Here is a 20,000-nt window from a genome sequence, read left to right on the forward strand (position 1 = left end):
TCAGATCAATCCCTCCATCAATGGGGAACATGTCCAGGAGATTAAAGACACAGGCGGCCAGAGAGCCCCGTGCTAATAGGCTACAAGGGCAGGCAAATGGAAAAGGCTTTAATTGATGTGTGTGTGAGTGTGAGTGTGTGAGTGTGTGTGTGGGGGGGGGTGGGCGGGGGTGTTGAAAGTGTTATAATGGTGCAGACACACACACATATACACACACACCAGAACGGACCCTCAGAGTGAGGTGTGTGTGTGTGTGTGTGTGTGTGTGTGTGTGTGTGTGTGTCCGGTGTGTCCGGTGTGTGGCATTGATGTCTTTTTAATCAATCGATGGTGCGCTCTCCTCCACTCCAGATGCATTAGTACACTACCCTCCTCTCTCCCTACAGGCCCTGTGTGTGTGGCTCTTGTGTGTACGTAGCTGGTGGTCCGTGCCGCGGCCCCCATCCATCCATCACTCTGCTGATGTTGTTGTTGTTGTCATCCTGCTATTTATATCAAATATCGACTGTATCCACTATCATCAAAAAGGATGATGATTTTCTTTTTTGGCATCCCCATCCCATTAGATCTCATGTCTCCAGTCTGTGTGTGTTGATGATTAGGATTCGATGATCCCGCTTTCTCGTTTGATGGTGAGATGTGAGTCGCGTTGTCAGAGTTGTCGAATCTTCCTCTCCGCTCTTTCATGGGGCTGTGGTGTGTGTGTGACTAGCCTCACCGCGGGACGTGTGGTCGATTAAACGGGATACACATTGTCATAACTCTGATTGGATAAACGCTGTCGTTAACTTTTAACACACACAACTTTTTTGGGGGGTGCGTTCAAAAGAGTTATCTGTTTGTGCGCACGCACACACACACACATACACACACACACACACACACACACACACACACGTATGCACACACACACACGTACGCAGTTCATCTAGCACCAAAACCACTCTGGGCTTGTTGGAAGAGATATCCCAAAGCCACGGGTCGTCTTTTATTGGAGTGAAAACCGTTGAAATACGGTCTTGTGCGTCGCATCCCTTCGAATAACATGCCATAACCGCTCGACAAACTTACCCCTCATCTGGAGTGATGTCAACCGTATTTTCTCCCCCTTTCATGAGAAAACCGTTAGCAAACGAGAACAGCATGTCAAGCGGACGCAACGAGGGGGTGACGGGATGGGGGGGAATAGGGTTACCAAATATACGACGAGGCATTTCAAAAATATTCTTTCATAGAGGGAAGAAGCCACAGGACCAAGTCCACCAAAGGCTTGCTTGTTCTCCACGGTTGGGTTGGTATGATATCTGCAGGCCACATCTGAGCGCTGGCTGCTCTGTGATATCCGAGCCTGGTGGTTTAACTGGGACTCGGTGCCAGGGCTGGAAGCCCCGTCGGAGAGGGCCAGGCCTGGTATGAATGGTCACTGATGTAACACACGTCCAATAACAAACAAGGCAGGCAGGGAGGGAGGGAGGGAGGGAGGGAGGGAGGGAGGGAGGGAGACAGGGAGGGAGGGAGACAGGGAGACAGGCAGGCAGGGAGGGAGACAGGCAGGGAGGGAGGGAGACAGAGAGACAGGCAGGCAAGGAGGGAGACAGGCAGGCAGGGAGAGAGACAGGCAGGCAGGGAGACAGGCAGACTGGGAGGCAGACAGGGAGAGAGGCAGGCAGGGAGACAGACAGGGAGGCAGGCAGGGAGACAGGCAGGCAGACAGGGAGACAGGCAGGCAGGGAGACAGACAGGGAGGCAGGCAGGCAGACAGACACATTTCTCTGTCTCTCTCTCTTTGCTTCTCTCTCATTCTCTCTTTTGCTCTTTCCCTTTCTCTCTCCTCTTGTGCTCTCTCTGTCTTTGCCTCTTTACTAGGGATGGGAATTGATAAGATATTGATAAGATATTATCAATACCGATGCCATTATCGATTCTGATTATCTGTCTGATTCATTATCAATTCCCTTATCGATTCCGGATACATTTTCTGTGTGGAAAAAAAGTAGGCAGACACAGGTGTTCAAAGTCAACACAGCTGTTGTATTATCTCTTGAGAGTCTGAACACAGTGTAGAATGTCTGCCTAATAACGTTTGAACATGTTAAAATGAATTACAATGCTCCTTTTCTTAAAAAGATATAACTTGGAAAACAAATCTAAAACTGACTGATAAAATAAATCATTCTTCTTTAGAAAAATACGTATGTATGCCTAGTAACATTTGAATGAATTACAATACTTCTTTTCAAAAGGGAATAAGCTTGAACCAAATATTACATTTAACTGGCACATAAAATAAACAATTCTTCTTTAGAATTGAGAAGGTGTGGCTGAAACAAGATCATGTTAAGACTGCCCTATTTAGAAAAGAGGCTACAGTGCAGCCAGCAGTATCATTATGCTATACATACTGATGATATTAAACTATGCGTTTTACTCATTCAAATATATTTTCAGTTGTCTCATTAATTGGAAGAGTAACTTCATAATATAATTACCAAATTACCATATAATAAGCAACATTTACATTGAACTTCAAGCGAGATACTATAGAATTTACTGCAAGATATGAATAACATACATGCACGATTCCTTGACCTCACTCGAGACAAAGAAACGTTAACTCATTGGTAGCACTATCTGGCACGGAGCACTATCTGGCATGGATATCATTCAGTGGCAGCGAGGTGCAGGTCGTCTACCATTTAGAATCCACAACGCTGCATTTTCATTTGACTGTTTGTCACATTTTAAATAGATCACATGCTACTTTACCAGCTTAACAAAGCTGTCCTTGTTGTGACTAAATAAAACTTTACTCTTCAATTCTACACCGCAGAGTTTGACTTCAGACACATGAGTTTTTGCAACGCGCAACTGTCAGAAGAACATGCCGGCGTCGATAAAAGGAATCGATAACCTTGGAGGCGGACGATTCTGATGGATCCAACAATTTGGAACCGGTTCTCAACTGGAACCGGTTCTCGATTCCCTTCCCTACACTTTACTCACCCCCCCCCCCTCTCTCTCTCTCTCTCTCTCTCTCTCTCTCTCTCTCTCTCTCTCTCTCTCTCTCTCTTTCTCTCTCTCCCTCTCTCTCTCTCTCTCCCTCTCTCTCTCTCTCTCTCTCTCTCCCTCTTGCACTTCCTCTATCTCACCCTCCTCTTTCTCTCTCTCTCTCTCTCTCTCTCTCTCCCTCTCTTTCTCTCTCCCTCTTGCACTTCCTCTATCTCACCCTCCTCTTTCTCTCTCTCTCTCTCTCCCTCTCTCTCTCTCCCTCTCTCTCTCCCTCTCTCTCTCTCTCTCTCTCTCTCTTTCTCTCTCTCTCTCTCCCTCCCTCTCTCTCTCTCTCTCTCTCTCTCTCTCTCCCTCTCTCTCTCTCTCCTGCGTTGTCTCCCCACTCTGAGGATTGTATAAACAAACACACAGCGGGGGATTCAGTTTTAAATCTATAATTCAAACCAGTAAACTACTGTGAGGAAGTTTCTCCCCGACACATGAAATGCTTTTCCAAATTGGAGATAAAAACACAAAATGACATGTTTTAATAACAACCTATATCAGAGTCGGCACATTTTTGTTCCGCATCCAGGGAACATGCAAGTGCTTGTCTTAGGCATCTCAGACAATAGATTTCACCAGGTTTTTGTTTTAGCAACGTTCCCTACTTGCAAGCGATGGTCAGCCCCCCCCCCCCCCCCCCAAACCCGCAGATGTGGCCGTCACGCTACTCAAGATTGTTCACTTATGTCCTGGCGCCCCGCTGGTGGAACGAGCTGCCCACTGCTGCCAGGACTGCAGAGTCACTACCTGTCATCCGCCGTAGATTGAAGACCTCCATCTCTTCAGGCTACATCTTGACTGTCCCTCCTAAAGACTTCCTCATCCCCACTACCCCCCCCTGTACAGCTTCTCCACTATAAAAACATTTAAAAAAAGGAATTCTTCCTTCTTCTAGCATTGCAACTGCCAATGGCCCGTGGTCCTAGCATAGATTACTTTTTCTTATGACGGCTGATGGATCATAGGTGATTCACTTACTTACGTACTGCCAAAAATGCAAATGTAAATGTTCTATTTGTAGAGTATGCGTGTTTTTGTAGAGCATCCAGATGTTCTGGAGGAGGATTAGGTTGACGAGTCCACTGTAGGACGTCAGAACGTTGTGTCAGCTCCGGTTCAGGAGGAGGAGGAGGAGGAGGAAGAGGAGGAGGAGGAGGAGGAAGAGGAGGAGGAGGGTGATTCAGCAGGAGCAGTTTCTCTCAGGCTAAAGTAAAATGAAGTCACACTTAAGTTGTTGGATGATGAGGAGGCTCACACACACGCACACACACACACACACACACACACATGCACACACACTAGCGCACACACACACACTAGCGCCGAGTAGGAGAGTGGACAGTGGAGTAGTGTGGAGAGGTCTGTCTGTCTGTCTGTCTGTCCTGCCTGCCTGCTGCAGACCCGAGAGCAGATCTGTGTGTGCGTGCGTGCGAGCGTGTGCATGTGCGTGCGTTGTGTGTCTGTTGTTGGTCTCCCTGGCGGGTCGGGGACAGAGAGAGAGAGAGAGAGAGAGAGAGAGAGGGTAGGAGTGTGTTGGCCCAGATTCTCCGAGAGCACTCCTGAGCGTCCCGGCGTTAGCTCTGGCTCGGCTCGCGGCCCCGCGGACCGCCGCCGCTGTGGCGGTGGTAACCATGGGAACGGCATGCCTCGTTCTCACGCCGCGGCGTGTAGAGAGGGCCCGGCCCAGCAGGTGGGCTCTGAGAGAGAGAACGGGCCGGGGGGCTGTGGGGGGGGGGGCTTGGAGGAGGATGGTGGGGTGGGGGAGGGGGGGGAGGGGGGGGTGGCATATCCACTGGAATCACTTCAGCCACAGGGGTAAAGGGAATTAATCAGACAGAATAAATTATGACATGAAAGGGGAGAGCATCCACCCACACACCCTCCCCCTCCTCCTCCTCCTCCACCTCTCTATGCATGCATTAAACAGCCACGTCCCCCCCCCCACCCCCCCCCCCCCCCCCGGTCCCTGTTTACTTCCATCTCAGGATGGAAGGATCAACAACGTCGTTCTTCACTAAACTGTTACGTTTCTGCGTGGAACCGACGACGGACGCGTTCGTTTGGACCTGCGTCCCCCCCCCCCCCACGCTCACCAGTCAACCCCCCCCCTCACGTTTACCTCAGAGAAAGTCGAACCAGGGTTCACGTTAAGACCCCCTCACTGTCTCTGTCAGGGACTGTGTGTGTGTGTGTGTGTGTGTGTGTGTGTGTGTGTGTTTGTGTGTGTGTGTGAGTGAGAAGACAGTGTCTCGCCCCTACGGTTGCGTAGCGAGTCAACACATGTCTTTGTGCTCAGCTGTAAAGTACGGGGCGGGGGGGGGGGGTTCCTTTTTTGCCGTGTCATCGCCGTATTTAAGGTAATTACATGTAATAACGATGTAATAACGTCATGTAGTAAGCTGCTGTCAGAGGGCTGGCAGGTAATCGGAGGCGATCGATCACACTTTTTTCCCCCGAGAACCCTTCCTTCCTTCCTTCCCTCCTTCCTTCCTTCCTCGTATCGGAGGGGGGTGAAGGAATGTTCTGGTTGGTCCTGTTTTTGCCCCGGAGCCGTCTTCTCTTGGCAGTGAATGATCAGTTAATTTCACTTCAGGGTGAGCGGGGTCAGATTGGAAGATAGGAGGATACCTCCTCCACCCCCCCCACCATCCCCCTCACCTCCCACCACCCCTCCTCCTCCTCCTCCTCCTCCTCCTCTTCCATATACCCTCCTCCCCCCTCTCTCTCCCTCTTCCCTCTTTTCCCCTCCTCCTCCTTCCCTCCGCCTAAAGGGAGAGGTGTGATAGAGGTGGTTCTTCGGAGACATCCATGAACCCTTCCCCTGCTGCTGACGCATTAGCTTGACGGGCTAACACAGTCCCGACTTAGGTTCGAACCCCGAACCCCCCCCCCCCCCCCCCCGCCGTCCACAGGAGTCGGTCATCTCGGATCGTTTCAGCAGGGAGAGACACGGATTTTACGGATTCCAAAGACAATGTCAGAACTCCTCCACACATGGTGTTTGTTTGCGGAACACCGGGGGGGAGAAAGAGTTGTTTACGGTCGATGTACACTGGCTAAATTAGACCTGATCTCTCACACAGGCCGGTGTTTAGACAGTCCTCCTGTCCCCTCGAGTCTGTGTTCTCTGGGGGGGGGGGCGGTGGGGGGGGTCGCCTGAGACTGAACTGAGAGGGACCTCTGAGGTTGAGATAGTCACTACTTCCCCGTATTACTACCTTGCTCTTTCTCACACCTACACACACACACACACACACACACACACACACATATACACATACACACACACACACATACACACACACGTACACACACACACACATACACACACACACACACACATACACACTTACACACACACACACACACACACACACCATATACACCTTAGGTTACATGTAAATGTAGCCTCACACACACTTTCACACACACACACAAACACACACACACACACACACACACACACACACACACATGCACACATAGATGTAAGAGTACGTACATATGGATCTGTATGTTTTATCCGAGTGTCGTCCAAAGTTCGTGGTGTCTTTGAAGTACAGTCCCACACTCACCCACTCCCCCCTCCCGCCCTCCCCACCCACCCCTACCCTCAGAATCACTCCTCTCTCTCTCCTCTCCTCAGTCTCTTTGAAGTTCTCACCATTTAATAAAGAGCGGGCTAAGTGGTGTGTAGAGAGGAGAGGGCTCTCTCCGGTAGTGCCACACCCCACCCCTGCGGTGTACAGGGTTAACTCTAACAGACCCCCCAACCAGTGGAATTGCCCCCCCCCCTCCCCGCCCCCCCCCCCCCACAGACACACACACTCTCACAGACACATGCGCTGCACACACACACACACACAGACTCATTCTCTAATTTCTCTCACTGCACACCCGTGTACACACACACACACACACACACACACACACTCACATTATGTTACGGTACATGTGGGAAGACGGTACATGTGGGGAAACTAGGGTTAGGGTTAGGTGCTACGTCGACTTGGTACATGCTGGCATGTCTAACCCTAACCCTAACCCTACCCCTAACCCTAACCCTACCCCTAACCCTAACCGTAGCACCCTAACACCTAACCCTAACCCTAGTTTTCCCACATGTACCGTAACACATACACCCATTCACACATCATGCTCTCTGTACCTTATCGTACCTCCACCAATGATCTCATCTCATTCACCTCTCATCTCTCCCTCACGTCCTCTCTTCTCTCCCCTCTTCCCCCTCTCTTCTCTCCCCTGTCCCCCCTCTTCCCCCTCTCTTCTCTCCCCTGTCCTCCCCTCTTCCCCCTCTCTTCTCTCCCCTGTCCTCCCCTCTTCCCCCTCTCTTCTCTCCCCTGTCCTCCCCTCTTCCCCCGCTCTTCTCTCCCCTGTCCCCCCTCTTCCCCCTCTCTTCTCTCCCCTGTGCTCCCCTCTTCCCCCTCTCCTTCTGTCCCCTCTTTTTTTCCGTTTGTTTTTTCTCTCACTTCTCCTCCTCTCCCACTCTCCTCTCTTCTCCAGCTCTACTCTGGTCTAGTCATGCTCTTCTCCCGTTCTCTCTCTCTCTGTTTTCCTCTCATCCCTCTCTCCCTCTCTCCTCCTCTCCCCCACTCCTACGCCAGAGCCAACCAGCTGTCCATTTTGGAACAGGGCATTGAGGCCATTTAAATCGCTCGATTTAAATAGATTAATTTTTTCTATCTATCTGAGCTTTTCACTGACAGAGGAAGCTGTGATCAGTTTTGGGGGGAAATCAATAAACCTACCGGTAATAATGAACAGAAACGGATTGATCTGTCAATGTTGGGTTTCCTTCTGGGTTTTTCATTGACTCTAGGAAGCTGCGATCAGTTTTGGGAAATCAATAAGTGGTAATACTACTGGTAATAATGTTTTTTGTTTTTTTTAGGTCACTCGTGACAGTCAAGCGTGGTTGTCGGGGTGTTTTTTGATGTGTGTGAGGTATTTCCCACTAGGGACCGTGGGTCTGGCCTCAGAGGGAGGTTGTGAGTGAAAGGCAGAGTCGCGGCAGCAGGTTTCAGTGTAACCACCGCGCAACGCTCAGCCCCGTTCAGCATCACGTCCGATCAGTTTCCTTTTTTAGAAACACGGGCGGGACACTGACAGCAGGGATCTGTTTCAAGGGGATGTTTATGAACTTTTCGAGGTGAAAACAGTCCAGAGGGCCAACTACAGTAAGAACCCCGGGGGATTCACCACAAAAGGTCGCCGCTGTTGTTTTTTCTTTTTTGGAGATGCGGTTCAAAACCCAACCGGTTCCCAGGTTACCACAGCAACAAATAGGCCTAGGTTCAGAGAGAAAAATACAGCTATGGAAGTTTGACATTTGGACACTCCACCAATGCCCTTATGCATTATAACCATATGTTATTTCCATATTCGCACATCCGTCACACTTTCAAACCTTTTTTTGAAAACAATGTGATGATCGCACCACTTTCTCTCCCCCCCACCCCGGTTCTGTGAACTCAACACCACAAGACAAGCTCGTGTCTGGGGTCATATTCAACATGGGTTTATCTATTGTCTCAATAAACAGCCAGACGAGGAAGTGGGAGTTTCTCAACAGGATTTATGACTTGACGGTCGTCTCGTTTCCCCAGAAATCTGCGTCAATATTTTCGCGACGGGGTGATGTTTCTCTCAGATGATACAAACAAGATGGTTATTATTGCAGTAATTACGTTTGGGAAGCACGATGATTAAAGATTATTTCAGTGGAGGAGGAAAGAGAAACCCAGCATTATTGTTGTCTGTCTGTCTCTGTAGTCTGCATGTCTCTGTATTGTGTGTGTGTGTGTGTGTGTGTGTGTGTGTGTGTGTGTGTGTGTGTGTGTGTGTGTGTGTGTGTGTGTGTGTGTGTGTGTCTGTCTGTAGTCTTGGTTACCCATGCAGATAGGACAGTATGGAAACTTTCCCTTGGTGTCACACAGAGGTTATTCAACCTTTATATAAGGTGTGATGATGAATAATCATCACTCACTGAACATGGAAATTAACATCTGTCTCCAGAAGATCTGTCTGTCTGGCACCTTATAGCAACTGTGTGCGTGTGCGTGCGTGCGCGCGTGTGTGTGTGTGTATGTGTGTGAGCTAGGAAGTGGGGGGATTTGAGTCTTTTAAACATGGCTGCGTTGTTATGTCTGCCTCCTCTTTGATGTTCTCCAAACCTCCAACTAAGTGGCACTCATTTTGGGGAACTCTAGAGAGGCGCAATGGCTTCCAGATTGGGCCGCCTACCCTGCGTGATTGGGTGTTGGGGGTGTATAATGGTTTGGGAGTGGCAGGGGCAGCAGGGGAAGGGGGGGGGGTCCCTCTGACTGTCAGCAGCTGGACATGGGACCTCCACTCAAACACACACACACACACACCTACCTACACACCTATACACACATACAGACACATACAGCCTTTACATGCATAGACTCACGCACACACACACACACACAGAAATACACACACTCACACACACTAACATACTGTATACACAGACGCAAATAGTCTCACTCGTGCCAAGCACGGGATGACTATCTTAAAAGGACAGTTAACATTTCCAGAGACTGACAAAAAAACAAGTGTGAAGTGTGAAGTCTTTTCTTTTTCTGTGCTCCATGTCCTCTCGCCTTCCACATAGTCATACAGAGACACTCCTAGAATGACTTCACCCGTCCGCCAGTGTGTAGCGCGGGGTTAATTCTGGGATCAAACGGCTTGTGAAACTCTCAGGTCTGTCTGAGCTGTCGTGCCTCCGCCACCTCAGCCCTCCTTTCACTTTCTCAACAGGTAACCTTTCCTCTCTCTCACCACCCCCCTGTTCACCCACAGACTGTGTGTGTGTGTGTGTGTGTGTGTGTGTGTGTGTGTGTGTGTGTGTGTGTGTGTGTGTGTGTGTGTGTGTGTGCGGGTGTGTGGATGCGTGTGTGTGTGTGTGTGTGTATGTATGCGTGTGTGTGTGTGGGCGTGGGCGTGTGTGTGACCAGTTCCAAGTGCTCAGCTTCTCCCACAGTCCCACCACAGCCTCAGCCTCCTGCCCGGGACTCAGGTTCAGCGTGGCGGTGCTACAGTAGCTAGCTGGGTCTAACAGTAGCTAGCTGGGTCTAACAGTAGCTAGCTGGGTCTAACAGTAGCTAGCTGGGTCTAACAGTAGCTAGCTGGGTCTAACAGTCACATCTGCCTGCTCTCCTGCTCATCTCTGTACCAACCCTGGCCGCTCATATGGGTCACACACACACACACACACACACACACACACACACACAAAAACACCCACCCATACACACACACACACACACACAAAAACACCCCCACACACATACACACACACACACACTCATACAGAATGTTTACAGTAGTCAGCAAGAACGGGGGTCTCGACTGGTGGTCTCCGTCCACATCTAGTAGTTTCACATGCGTCTGTACATAGGTTAAACAGCAGCGACTTATGACTGTACGAGACTAGGTATCACTACCAAACAAAGCAACTTCAGTGGGAATATGAGTTATATGAGATATATGAGCGGTACTTTTATGCGTTTAATATCCGTGCGTATCTCTTTGGTGGTATGAATGAATGCTCACTTCACAAAATTGCCTTTTTTACATTTTTATTCACCCACTTGAAAAAGCCTCGGACATGGGTGTAGGGGGGCAGGCAAGCGACCCAGAGAGAGAGCGTGTTTAATGTGTCAGCGATGAAAACGAGAGATTAAAGACATTACACTCAAAGCACTCCTGTCCAGCGTTTGAGAGAAAGGGGGGAAAAAAGAACCCCTCTAATTTCCGCTTCAAAAAACGGAATCTACTTATGTTTTTTTTTTCTCAAAGAATACATTAGGAAGTAGAGTGTTTCATCAGCATAGTCAATGAACTCGCGGGTCAAGGTGGTCCCTTGATTGGTCAGTGTAGAAAAGGCCATCATTAATTCCTAGTGATGTCTCTAGACGCCATTAACTCTTTTATTTAAACACCGGATTCCTGTTCAAACAGAGACGAGATAAAAGGCAATAACAATATGGTAATAGATCTCCTTTTAAGTGAAATTCGATTACAGAAGGGTTGAGCACTATCGCCGTACCTACTTACAAAGGTTTTAATATAACTAATTGGAATTTGTCTTTGATGTCATTGCGACCAAAAGACGTAGATTTTTTCGAGATGGGATTGAAATCTTGAGTTAATTCATCTTTGTTTGGTTGTGTGGAGTGTGTGCGTGAAGCGCATTCGTTTGTTTGCGTGTACGCACTCGACTCATCTCAGCGACAAAACTAGAGAAACACAATTATGTTGAAGTTGTGTATGTATGTGTGTGCGTTTGTGTGTGTGTGTGTGTGGGGGGGGGGGGGTTAAATAGAGGGAGGCTGATAATTATACCTTAATTAACGAGTGCGTTCATTCAGCTTCTTAGGAAGGCACACAGAATGCCACTTCAAGGACGGCAAAATTGCCTTAAAGGAAGGGAGAGATGTTTAGGAAACGTAAATATAAAACTGTGGCTTTACTGTTCCATCAGCCGCCTCAGAGGCCTGGAAACACCAGTGGTGGTCACGGTTACGGAGGGGGTCACATGACACGGACAAAAAAACACTGAACCAGGAAGCTACAGAGTGTTAGCTACTAGACCACCTGGACTGACAGATGTTTAATATCTCTCTTTCTTTCTCTCTCTCTCTCTCTCTCTCTCTCTCTCTCTCTCTCTCTCTCTCTCTCTCTCTCTACCTCTCTCTCTCTACCTCTCTCTCTCTCTCTACCTCTCTCTCTCTCTCTGTCTATCTCTGTCTATCTGTGTGTGTGTGTGTGTGTGTGTGTGACTCAACAACAAAAAGGCAGTGGTAGGTAGTTGGATCCATCTTCTCTCTCTCTCTCTCTCTCTCTCTCTCTCTCTCTCTCTCTCTCTCTCTCTCTCTCTCTCTCTCTCTCTCTCTCTCCGCTCTGGCCTGCATGCTCATGAGACGGTGTGTCGAGGGGGTTTAGATTTGATGTAATCAGGTGGGGATAGGAGAGGGGGGATGTTGAAAGTGTGTTTAATGTGTATCAGAGCGCGTGGAAGGACTGGCGTTAAGTGATAAGGCATTCACTTTGTAAAGCAGCGGGTGGGGGGGATGAAGGGGCCGTCAGCAGAGCAGCTCAGAGTCTTCAGAGCGGAGCTGCTCTCCGCCAGGGAAAAAAAAGAGAAAACGAGAGAGAGAAACTTTTTCATAAATATGTACGTACACATGAAAATCAATGGCTCTGCCAAAACTTTGAAACACACACACACACACATATATATATATATATATATATATATATATATATATATATATATATATATATATATATATATATACAGACACACACACACACACAATCAGAGACCACATGCATACAGACACACACACACACACACATACAGTCACATGTATAATCACACACATACACAGACACACACACGGACACACACACACACACACACACACACACACATATATATATATATATATATACAGACACACACACACACTCAGAGACCACATGCATACAGACACACACACACACATACACAGTCACATGTATAATCACACACATACACAGACACACACGGGGACACACACATACACACACACAGTCACAGTCACACACACACACACACACACACAGTCACCCACATAGACAGACAGTGAGTGAATATGAAAGGGGACTCAGCCATGGGAACTGTGTCCAAGAAAGGGCGAATACCTCCAACATGGTAACCGCGGTGACATATCGTGTGTCAAACAGCATGCCGTTAGCATTAGAAATAACTGGATTTCACGTAAGTTATTGAAAGCCATTTGTAAACAGAAACATGAAAGCAAACAAGCTCTCACGCAGCCTCCCTTGATCATCAAAGGCCTATCGATCAAATGTGCCCCCCCCCTCCTCTCCCCACCACCGGCCCCCCGCAACCCTCCCCCCCGATCCCCAGTGAACCTCAATATGAAACAAGCAAACGAGCAAATGTATTCAGCCTCCAAAACACATGTGTTTGTTCCAAGCCATGTTCAAAATGACGACTAACCGCCATCTCTCTCCCCCTCTCTCTCTCTCTCTCTGCATCTCTATCTATCTATCTATCTCCCACTCTCTCTCTCTCTGCATCTCTATCTATCTATCTCTCTCTCTCCCTCTCACTCTCTCTCTCTATATATATATATATCTCTCCCCCCACTCTCTCTCCCCCCCCTCTCTCTCTCTCTCCCAGTCTAACAAAGTGTCCGTGGTGCAGCAGTCCCATGGTATGCACCCCCTGACGTCCCTCCTGCCCTACAGCAACGACCACTTCAGCCCCAACTCCGCCCACCTGCCCACAGACATGAGCCAGAAACCAGGTACGTACTCCGCCCACCCCACCCCCCCACACACGCACACACACACACACATACACACACACACATACAGTATATACACACACACTCACAGACACACACACACACACACACACACACACAGTAACACACACATCAGCTAAGCAACATTTCCCTCAAACGGATAGAGAGAGAAACAGTTATCACTGTCAAAGATGGTGTAGTAGAGTCCAAGAGAGGCCGCTTATGCCCCTTCAGCTGGACCACACACACTCCCTGCTCCTCTCTCACACCATGCACGTCTTGGCACTGCCACACACACACATACACACACAACCACACACACACACACACACACACACACACACAACCACTCACACACACACACACACAGAGACCACCGCTGCCTCCTGAGCTCCAGCAGTGAGGGTGTGTGGTGCCGGGCCTGCAGCCCAGGGACGGGCCTTCCACCCGGGGAGCCTCCGGCACTCCCCCCCCCCCCCCCCCACCACACCACACTTGAAGTGGTCCAGTCCCCAAGAGGGGCTGCTCACCACACACACAACCTCCCCCCCCCCCCCTACCCCACCCCTCAAACACACACACACACGCACACATATGCACACTCACTCAACACACGCACAGACATACATACACTCCTACACACACATTCGCACAAACACACACACACACACACACACATACACACACAGAGCTGGAAGCAATTAAAGTGACAATCACACAGGGCCATCTCAGCGGCACACAAGGTTCTGCTTAGCTTGCACACACACACACTCGCTCTCTCTCTCACACACACACACACACACACACACACACACACACACACACACACACTCGCTCGCTCACACATGCTGCTTCCATATTCAGTCACAGAGCCACACACACGCCAATGTCACCCCCATCGCTCTCACCATCTCAGATCCGCTCCACCTAGCCCATCATAAAGCCCAACCCCATTCACAATCACTGAACTGTAATATCTATTTACTTCCTGAATTGACTGAATTGACTGAATTGACTGAATTCCCACAGGGGGATTAGTTTAGGTGTCTACAAAGCCCCTCTCTCTCACACACACACACACACACACACACATATATATACAGTATATACACACACACACACACATACACACACACACACTTAAAGAGCAGGACTGTCGTCTCCAGCTAGAATTCCACGTCTCGTAACGCTCCCTGTCTAGACTCCTAGCTGGTCGCTATGGCGATGCCCAGGGCCCCGGGCGGAGAGGGGGGGGGTGACGTTCCTGTAAGCCTCCAGTGACTCATCCCATAATAAGAGGCCTCGCACCTCCTCCACCGTGGCCTACCTGTACACACCTGACACCTGACACCTCCTCACCTCGCCCCACCTCACCCCCCTCCTCTTACCTCACCCCTCTGACCTCACTCCTCCCAGTCCCTCTGAGATCACCCCCCTCCAGTCAGTCAGTCAGTCAGTCGGTCGGTCAGTCAGTCAGTCGGTCAGTCGGTCAGTCAGTCCATCAGTCAGTCAGTCAGTCAGTCGGTCAGTCAGTCAGTCAGTCAGTCGGTCAGTCAGTCCATCAGTCAGTCAGTCAGTCAGTCAGTCAGTCGGTCAGTCAGTCAGTCAGTCAGTCAGACAGTTCAGTCAGTCAGTCCCAGGGTTTCCGTTAACCGGTAATTACCGGTCTTTGTCCGGTAAAATGTATTGAAGTCCGACAAAATGAAAACTCGTCGGACATTTATGTCCGGTGAAAATAATTCCCTCTAAGCACAATTTGAATACAATTCGCTAAAGTTCACATTCTGATTCCTTCTATTTTAAAAAAAGACGAATATATAGGCTATGTATTTCTTTTATTATGATATGATTTGACACCGGCATGATGATGTCTCCTAATGTGTAGGCTGCCTATGCGAAACAGCGGTTGTTTCCGGTGTGCGCTATAACTCGTGCACAATCGAGTCGAGGCAGAGAGGAGGATAGCGATGTTTCTCTCTGTGATAGTGTGATTATGCAAGCCTTTTCTGAAAGGGATGAGAACCCGATTGTTTCAGCTTCTCCCAGGGAGAAAGTGGTAGAGTTACCATCCTCCCCGAGTCCTACCATACCATCCGCTGACAGCCTATCTCTCCCGGTAACCGGCGAGCGATTGCGTGTCGCTCAAGTAGCTGATCAGTCATTAAACAAATGTTTTTTACATGCAGCTAGTGAGGAATCTGAAATAGGGGGCAACGTAGTTTATTTCCTTAACGATGGGATATTACTGCGTAAATGGTCTCCTCCTAATGCAAATGGTTGTGAGTGGAATACTGTAAAACAAGTGGTTGTGCCTGTGGGTTATAGACAACAGGTGTTATCTGTAGCACATGAGAGCCAGTGGTCAGGACATTTAGGTATAACTAAAACTTATCAGCTGATATTGAAACATTTCTTTTGGCCCGGACTGAAGGCGGATGTTGCCAAGCACTGCCGCTGTTGCCATACTTGTCAGATGGCGGGTAAGCCTAATCAATCCATTCCACCCGCACCATTGCATCCCATTCCTGCTATAGGGGAGCCATTTGAACGTGTAATAATTGATTGTGTTGGACCTTTGCCTAGGACTAAAAGTGGAAGTCAGTATTTGCTCACTACTATGTGCGCTGCTACTCGTTTTCCCGAAGCTGTTCGGTTGCGTAACATATCAGCTAAACGAAATGCGTTCCCAACCAGCGAGACCTGGTTATAGAAATGACGTTGTTTTATTGATAAAAAAAGGGTCAAACTGGAAAGAGAAAATAGAAAACTCACATTAATCCCAAACAATTTAACAAACTTCAGTTAACGTAATGTGGAGTCCGTTCATTGATCGATGCTGTCTGTTCAGTTCCCAGAGGCGCCCGTTCAGCGCTGGACATATAGCGCGCATGCGAATCATGTTATATTATTATATATTATATAGCTCGCATCTAATCGTATCGGATGAGAAATAGACATTAAATGGCATATATAGGCCGCTACACAACAGTAATCACCGCGACAAACAGCTATATTAGATTTGGAAAAATATATATATAATTTTGAAAAAAAATATTTTTATTATATTTTAATATGTCCGGAATATATCACGTTTGTCCGGTAAATCGAAATCTTCCCGGACACGATGTCCGGCGGCAATTTTTTCTAACGGAAACCCTGGTCAGTCCGTCACATCAGTCAGTCACATCAGTCCGTCCGTCCGTCCGTCCGTCCATGCATTCATTCCAGTCAGTCTATGCGTCACTCCTGTCAGCCATCCCATCACATGACCGAAGTCACACACACACACACACACACACACACACTGTGGTGTCACGCTTCTCTAGGTGTCTCACTCTGTCTATGACTGTGTCCCTGACGCACAGTACAGTCGAAACCACGGTGACTTACTGTAAAACACGGTACTGTACATGTTCAGCTGCCTTTGATGACAGCAGCAGGGCCCCTGGTCCAGTCATTCAGATGGTTTAAACTTCTGATACAGAAGCAGAGTTTCACTCTCTGGTGGGTTTTTTGGCGACATTGGGATGGTTGGTTCTGAGCACAGAACAGAGGTTCAGATATTATTGCGCCAACCATCTTTTAGGGGGTTGATTTGACTGGAATGTCTCTCTCTTCTTCTCTCTCTGTGAAAGAGGTACTGTATTATTTTTGGTTTCTGGGTAAAGAGCTGTTCAGCGGCCAATTGGTTATACTGTTGTTTTGTCTGTTTGTTTATATAGTAATAATAATAATAATAATAATAATAATACCCTAGACTTATATAGCGCTTTTCTAGACACTCAAAGACGCTTTACAAACTGAGAAGATTGAGTAGTAGTAATAAAAAGAAACAAAACATAAATAAAAGAGAGTATAGGGGTCTAATTCGTTTTTAGATGACTAAATCTAAGTTGAAGTGTCTTTGTAGGACAATCTACTCTGTATACTGCAATTACACCTAGATTTCGGGCAGAGAAGCAACGCCAGCGTCCTCTCTCAACCGGCATTTTTGAAAAGCTCAAATTTGTATAAAGGTTTAGTCAGTTATAGTCAGTTATAGTCAGTTATGTCAGCATTCTAAACCTCTGCTAGGCGTGTCTTAAACGAAACAGTCCAGCTGCGTCTGATTAGAAGCGATTGACACCACTGATCTATATACACACACAGTACCGTATTTTCCGGACTATAAGTCGCACCCGAGTATAAGTCGCAGCAGGCCAAAAATGGGCCATGAAGAGGAAAAAACCACATATAAGTCGCACTGGACTATAAGTCGCATGGTTCAAGGGAACGGGCTTGGCGGAATCAGCGGGGAAAGAAGACCCTGTTGAGCTTGACTCTAGTCTGGCACTGTGAAGAGACATGAGAGGATTTGTAAGCCCAGGAAGGACATAATTCACGTTGAAACTTCTTCTGAAAGGTTAAGGAATACTTGTATTATCGAGTGTAAAGTCCGCTAGCTAGCGCGGGGCTAACAACATGGCGTCGCGGAGGAAAAATGAAACTTTGAACAGCCTCTAAAAGGTAATAAATGACTTTAATATCGTTTCTAATGTCCATAACATTGTGTATAAGGTCCATAACATCATGTTTAATGTCCACATTGTCGTGTTTAATGTCCACATTGTCGAGTATAATGGCTATTCTATCGCGTATGAAGCGCTACCGGAAGTAGCAAAATGCTACTCGCGGGTACAACATTGCAACGTTAAACAGCCTCTGGAAGGAATAAATGACTTTAATATCGTTTCTAACGTCCATAACATTGTGTATAAGGTCCATAACATCATGTTTAATGTCCACATTGTCGTGTTTAATGTCCACATTGTCGAGTATAATGGCTATTCTATCGCGTATGAAGCGCTACCGGAAGTAGCAAAATGCTACTCGCGGGTACAACATTGCAACGTTAAACAGCCTCTGGAAGGAATAAATGACTTTAATATCGTTTCTAACGTCCATAACATTGTGTATAAGGTCCATAACATCATGTTTAATGTCCACATTGTCGTGTTTAATGTCCACATTGTCGAGTATAATGGCTATTCTATCGCGTATGAAGCGCTACCGGAAGTAGCAAAATGCTACTCGCGGGTACAACATTGCAACGTTAAACAGCCTCTGGAAGGAATAAATGACTTTAATATCGTTTCTAACGTCCATAACATTGTGTATAAGGTCCATAACATCATGTTTAATGTCCACATTGTCGTGTTTAATGTCCACATTGTCAAGTATAATGGCTATTCTATCGTGTATGAGGCGCTAGCGGATTTACTCCTTGGTTCATGTCAGTCAGAGATTACCGTATGTCAGTTCATGTCAGTCAGAGATTATGAATTATTGATATATAAGTCGCACCTGACTATAAGTCGCAGGACCAGCCAAAGTATGAAAAAAACCGCGACTTATAGTCCGGAAAATACGGTATATACACACACAGTGGTTGACACCAAAGCCTCTTGCTGAATTGCTGAATTGTGATTGAACTGTGATTGAAGAGGAGTTGTATTATAGTTACGATGGCACCAATCGGAACGGCATAGGAGTGTAGTGTTTGACGTGTGTAGTGGACACAGGACTGTTCTGGTCAGGAGAGAAGAGATTGAGACTGCATGAAGACAGGGGCTTTTGGCAGGGTAGGGAAAGAGAGAGGGGGGTTAAGAGGGAGGGGGTGAGAGAGAGGGAGGGGCTGAGAGAGAGGGAGGGGTGAGAGAGAGAGAGGTAGAGAGGGGGGGTGAGAGGTAGAGTAGCAGAGAGGGGAGGGGAGGTGAGTAGCAAAGGGAGAGGAAGAGAGAGAGGGAGAGGGGGTGAGAGAGAGATAGAGAGGGGGGGTGAGTGGCAAAGGGAGAGGAAGAGAGAGAGGGTGGGGGGAGAAGAGAGACATAGGGGGGAGGGGGAGAGGTAGAGAGAAAGAGAGGGGAGGAGAGTGACAAAGGGAGAGGAAGCGAGATGTGCAAACACGTTAGCGAGGTGTGTGAGCTGTTGTGACAGTGAAAGGACGACAACCACCGTAAAAACTGTAAATAAGTATCTGCACTATTTGCACCATGCTAATCTCTGTACATAATGTTTTCACAGTTCTCATTTATTTGTATTGTTTTTAATTGCAATGTCCACACTTTTCTCGTTTTTATTTTTAGGTTATCTACATTCAACTGTATACTATATATACACACACAGCTCTGTTTAACAATTTAATCATTTCTTTACTCTAGTCGTACATTGCACTCTTGTTGTTTGCTTTTGTCTTCACACTTGCTTTGGAAATGTTAACGTGTGCTTCCCATGTCAATAAAGCCCTTTAAATAGTGTAAAAAAGTGTTAATTGAGAGAAGGGGGTGAGAGCGAGAGAGAGACAGAGGGAGGGAGAGAGGGTGAGAAGAGAGACAGAGGGGGGGAACGGGGGACGGGGGTAAGAAGAGAGACAGAGGGGGGGGTGAGAAGAGAGACAGGGGGGTGACAAGAGAGACGGGGGGGGTGAATGGTAGAGCCCAGACAGGTTGACTCAGTTACATTCCTGCCCTCCAGATTTATAGACGGTCCGGTCCAGAACAGGCCTACAGCAGCAGTAGATTACAGTCATCTGCAGCA

The 20,000-nt window shown here is 47.9% G+C and overlaps 1 protein-coding gene across 1 annotated transcript in view; it reads left to right on the forward strand.

Annotated features, from left to right (window-relative positions):
* tcf7 (transcription factor 7) overlaps positions 1-20,000 on the forward strand; it is a gene marked incomplete at both ends in the record, with an annotated part of 75,786 nt that overhangs the window by 41,314 nt on the left and 14,472 nt on the right. Inside the window, one exon of the mRNA XM_080549421.1 lies at positions 13,298-13,424. Coding sequence (XP_080405547.1) covers positions 13,298-13,424 — 127 coding nt within the window. The remainder of the gene's footprint in view (positions 1-13,297; positions 13,425-20,000) is intronic.

Source organism: Nansenia antarctica (genome assembly GCF_963989245.1).
Source record: "Nansenia antarctica genome assembly, chromosome: 20".
Lineage (NCBI taxonomy): Eukaryota > Metazoa > Chordata > Actinopteri > Argentiniformes > Microstomatidae > Nansenia > Nansenia antarctica.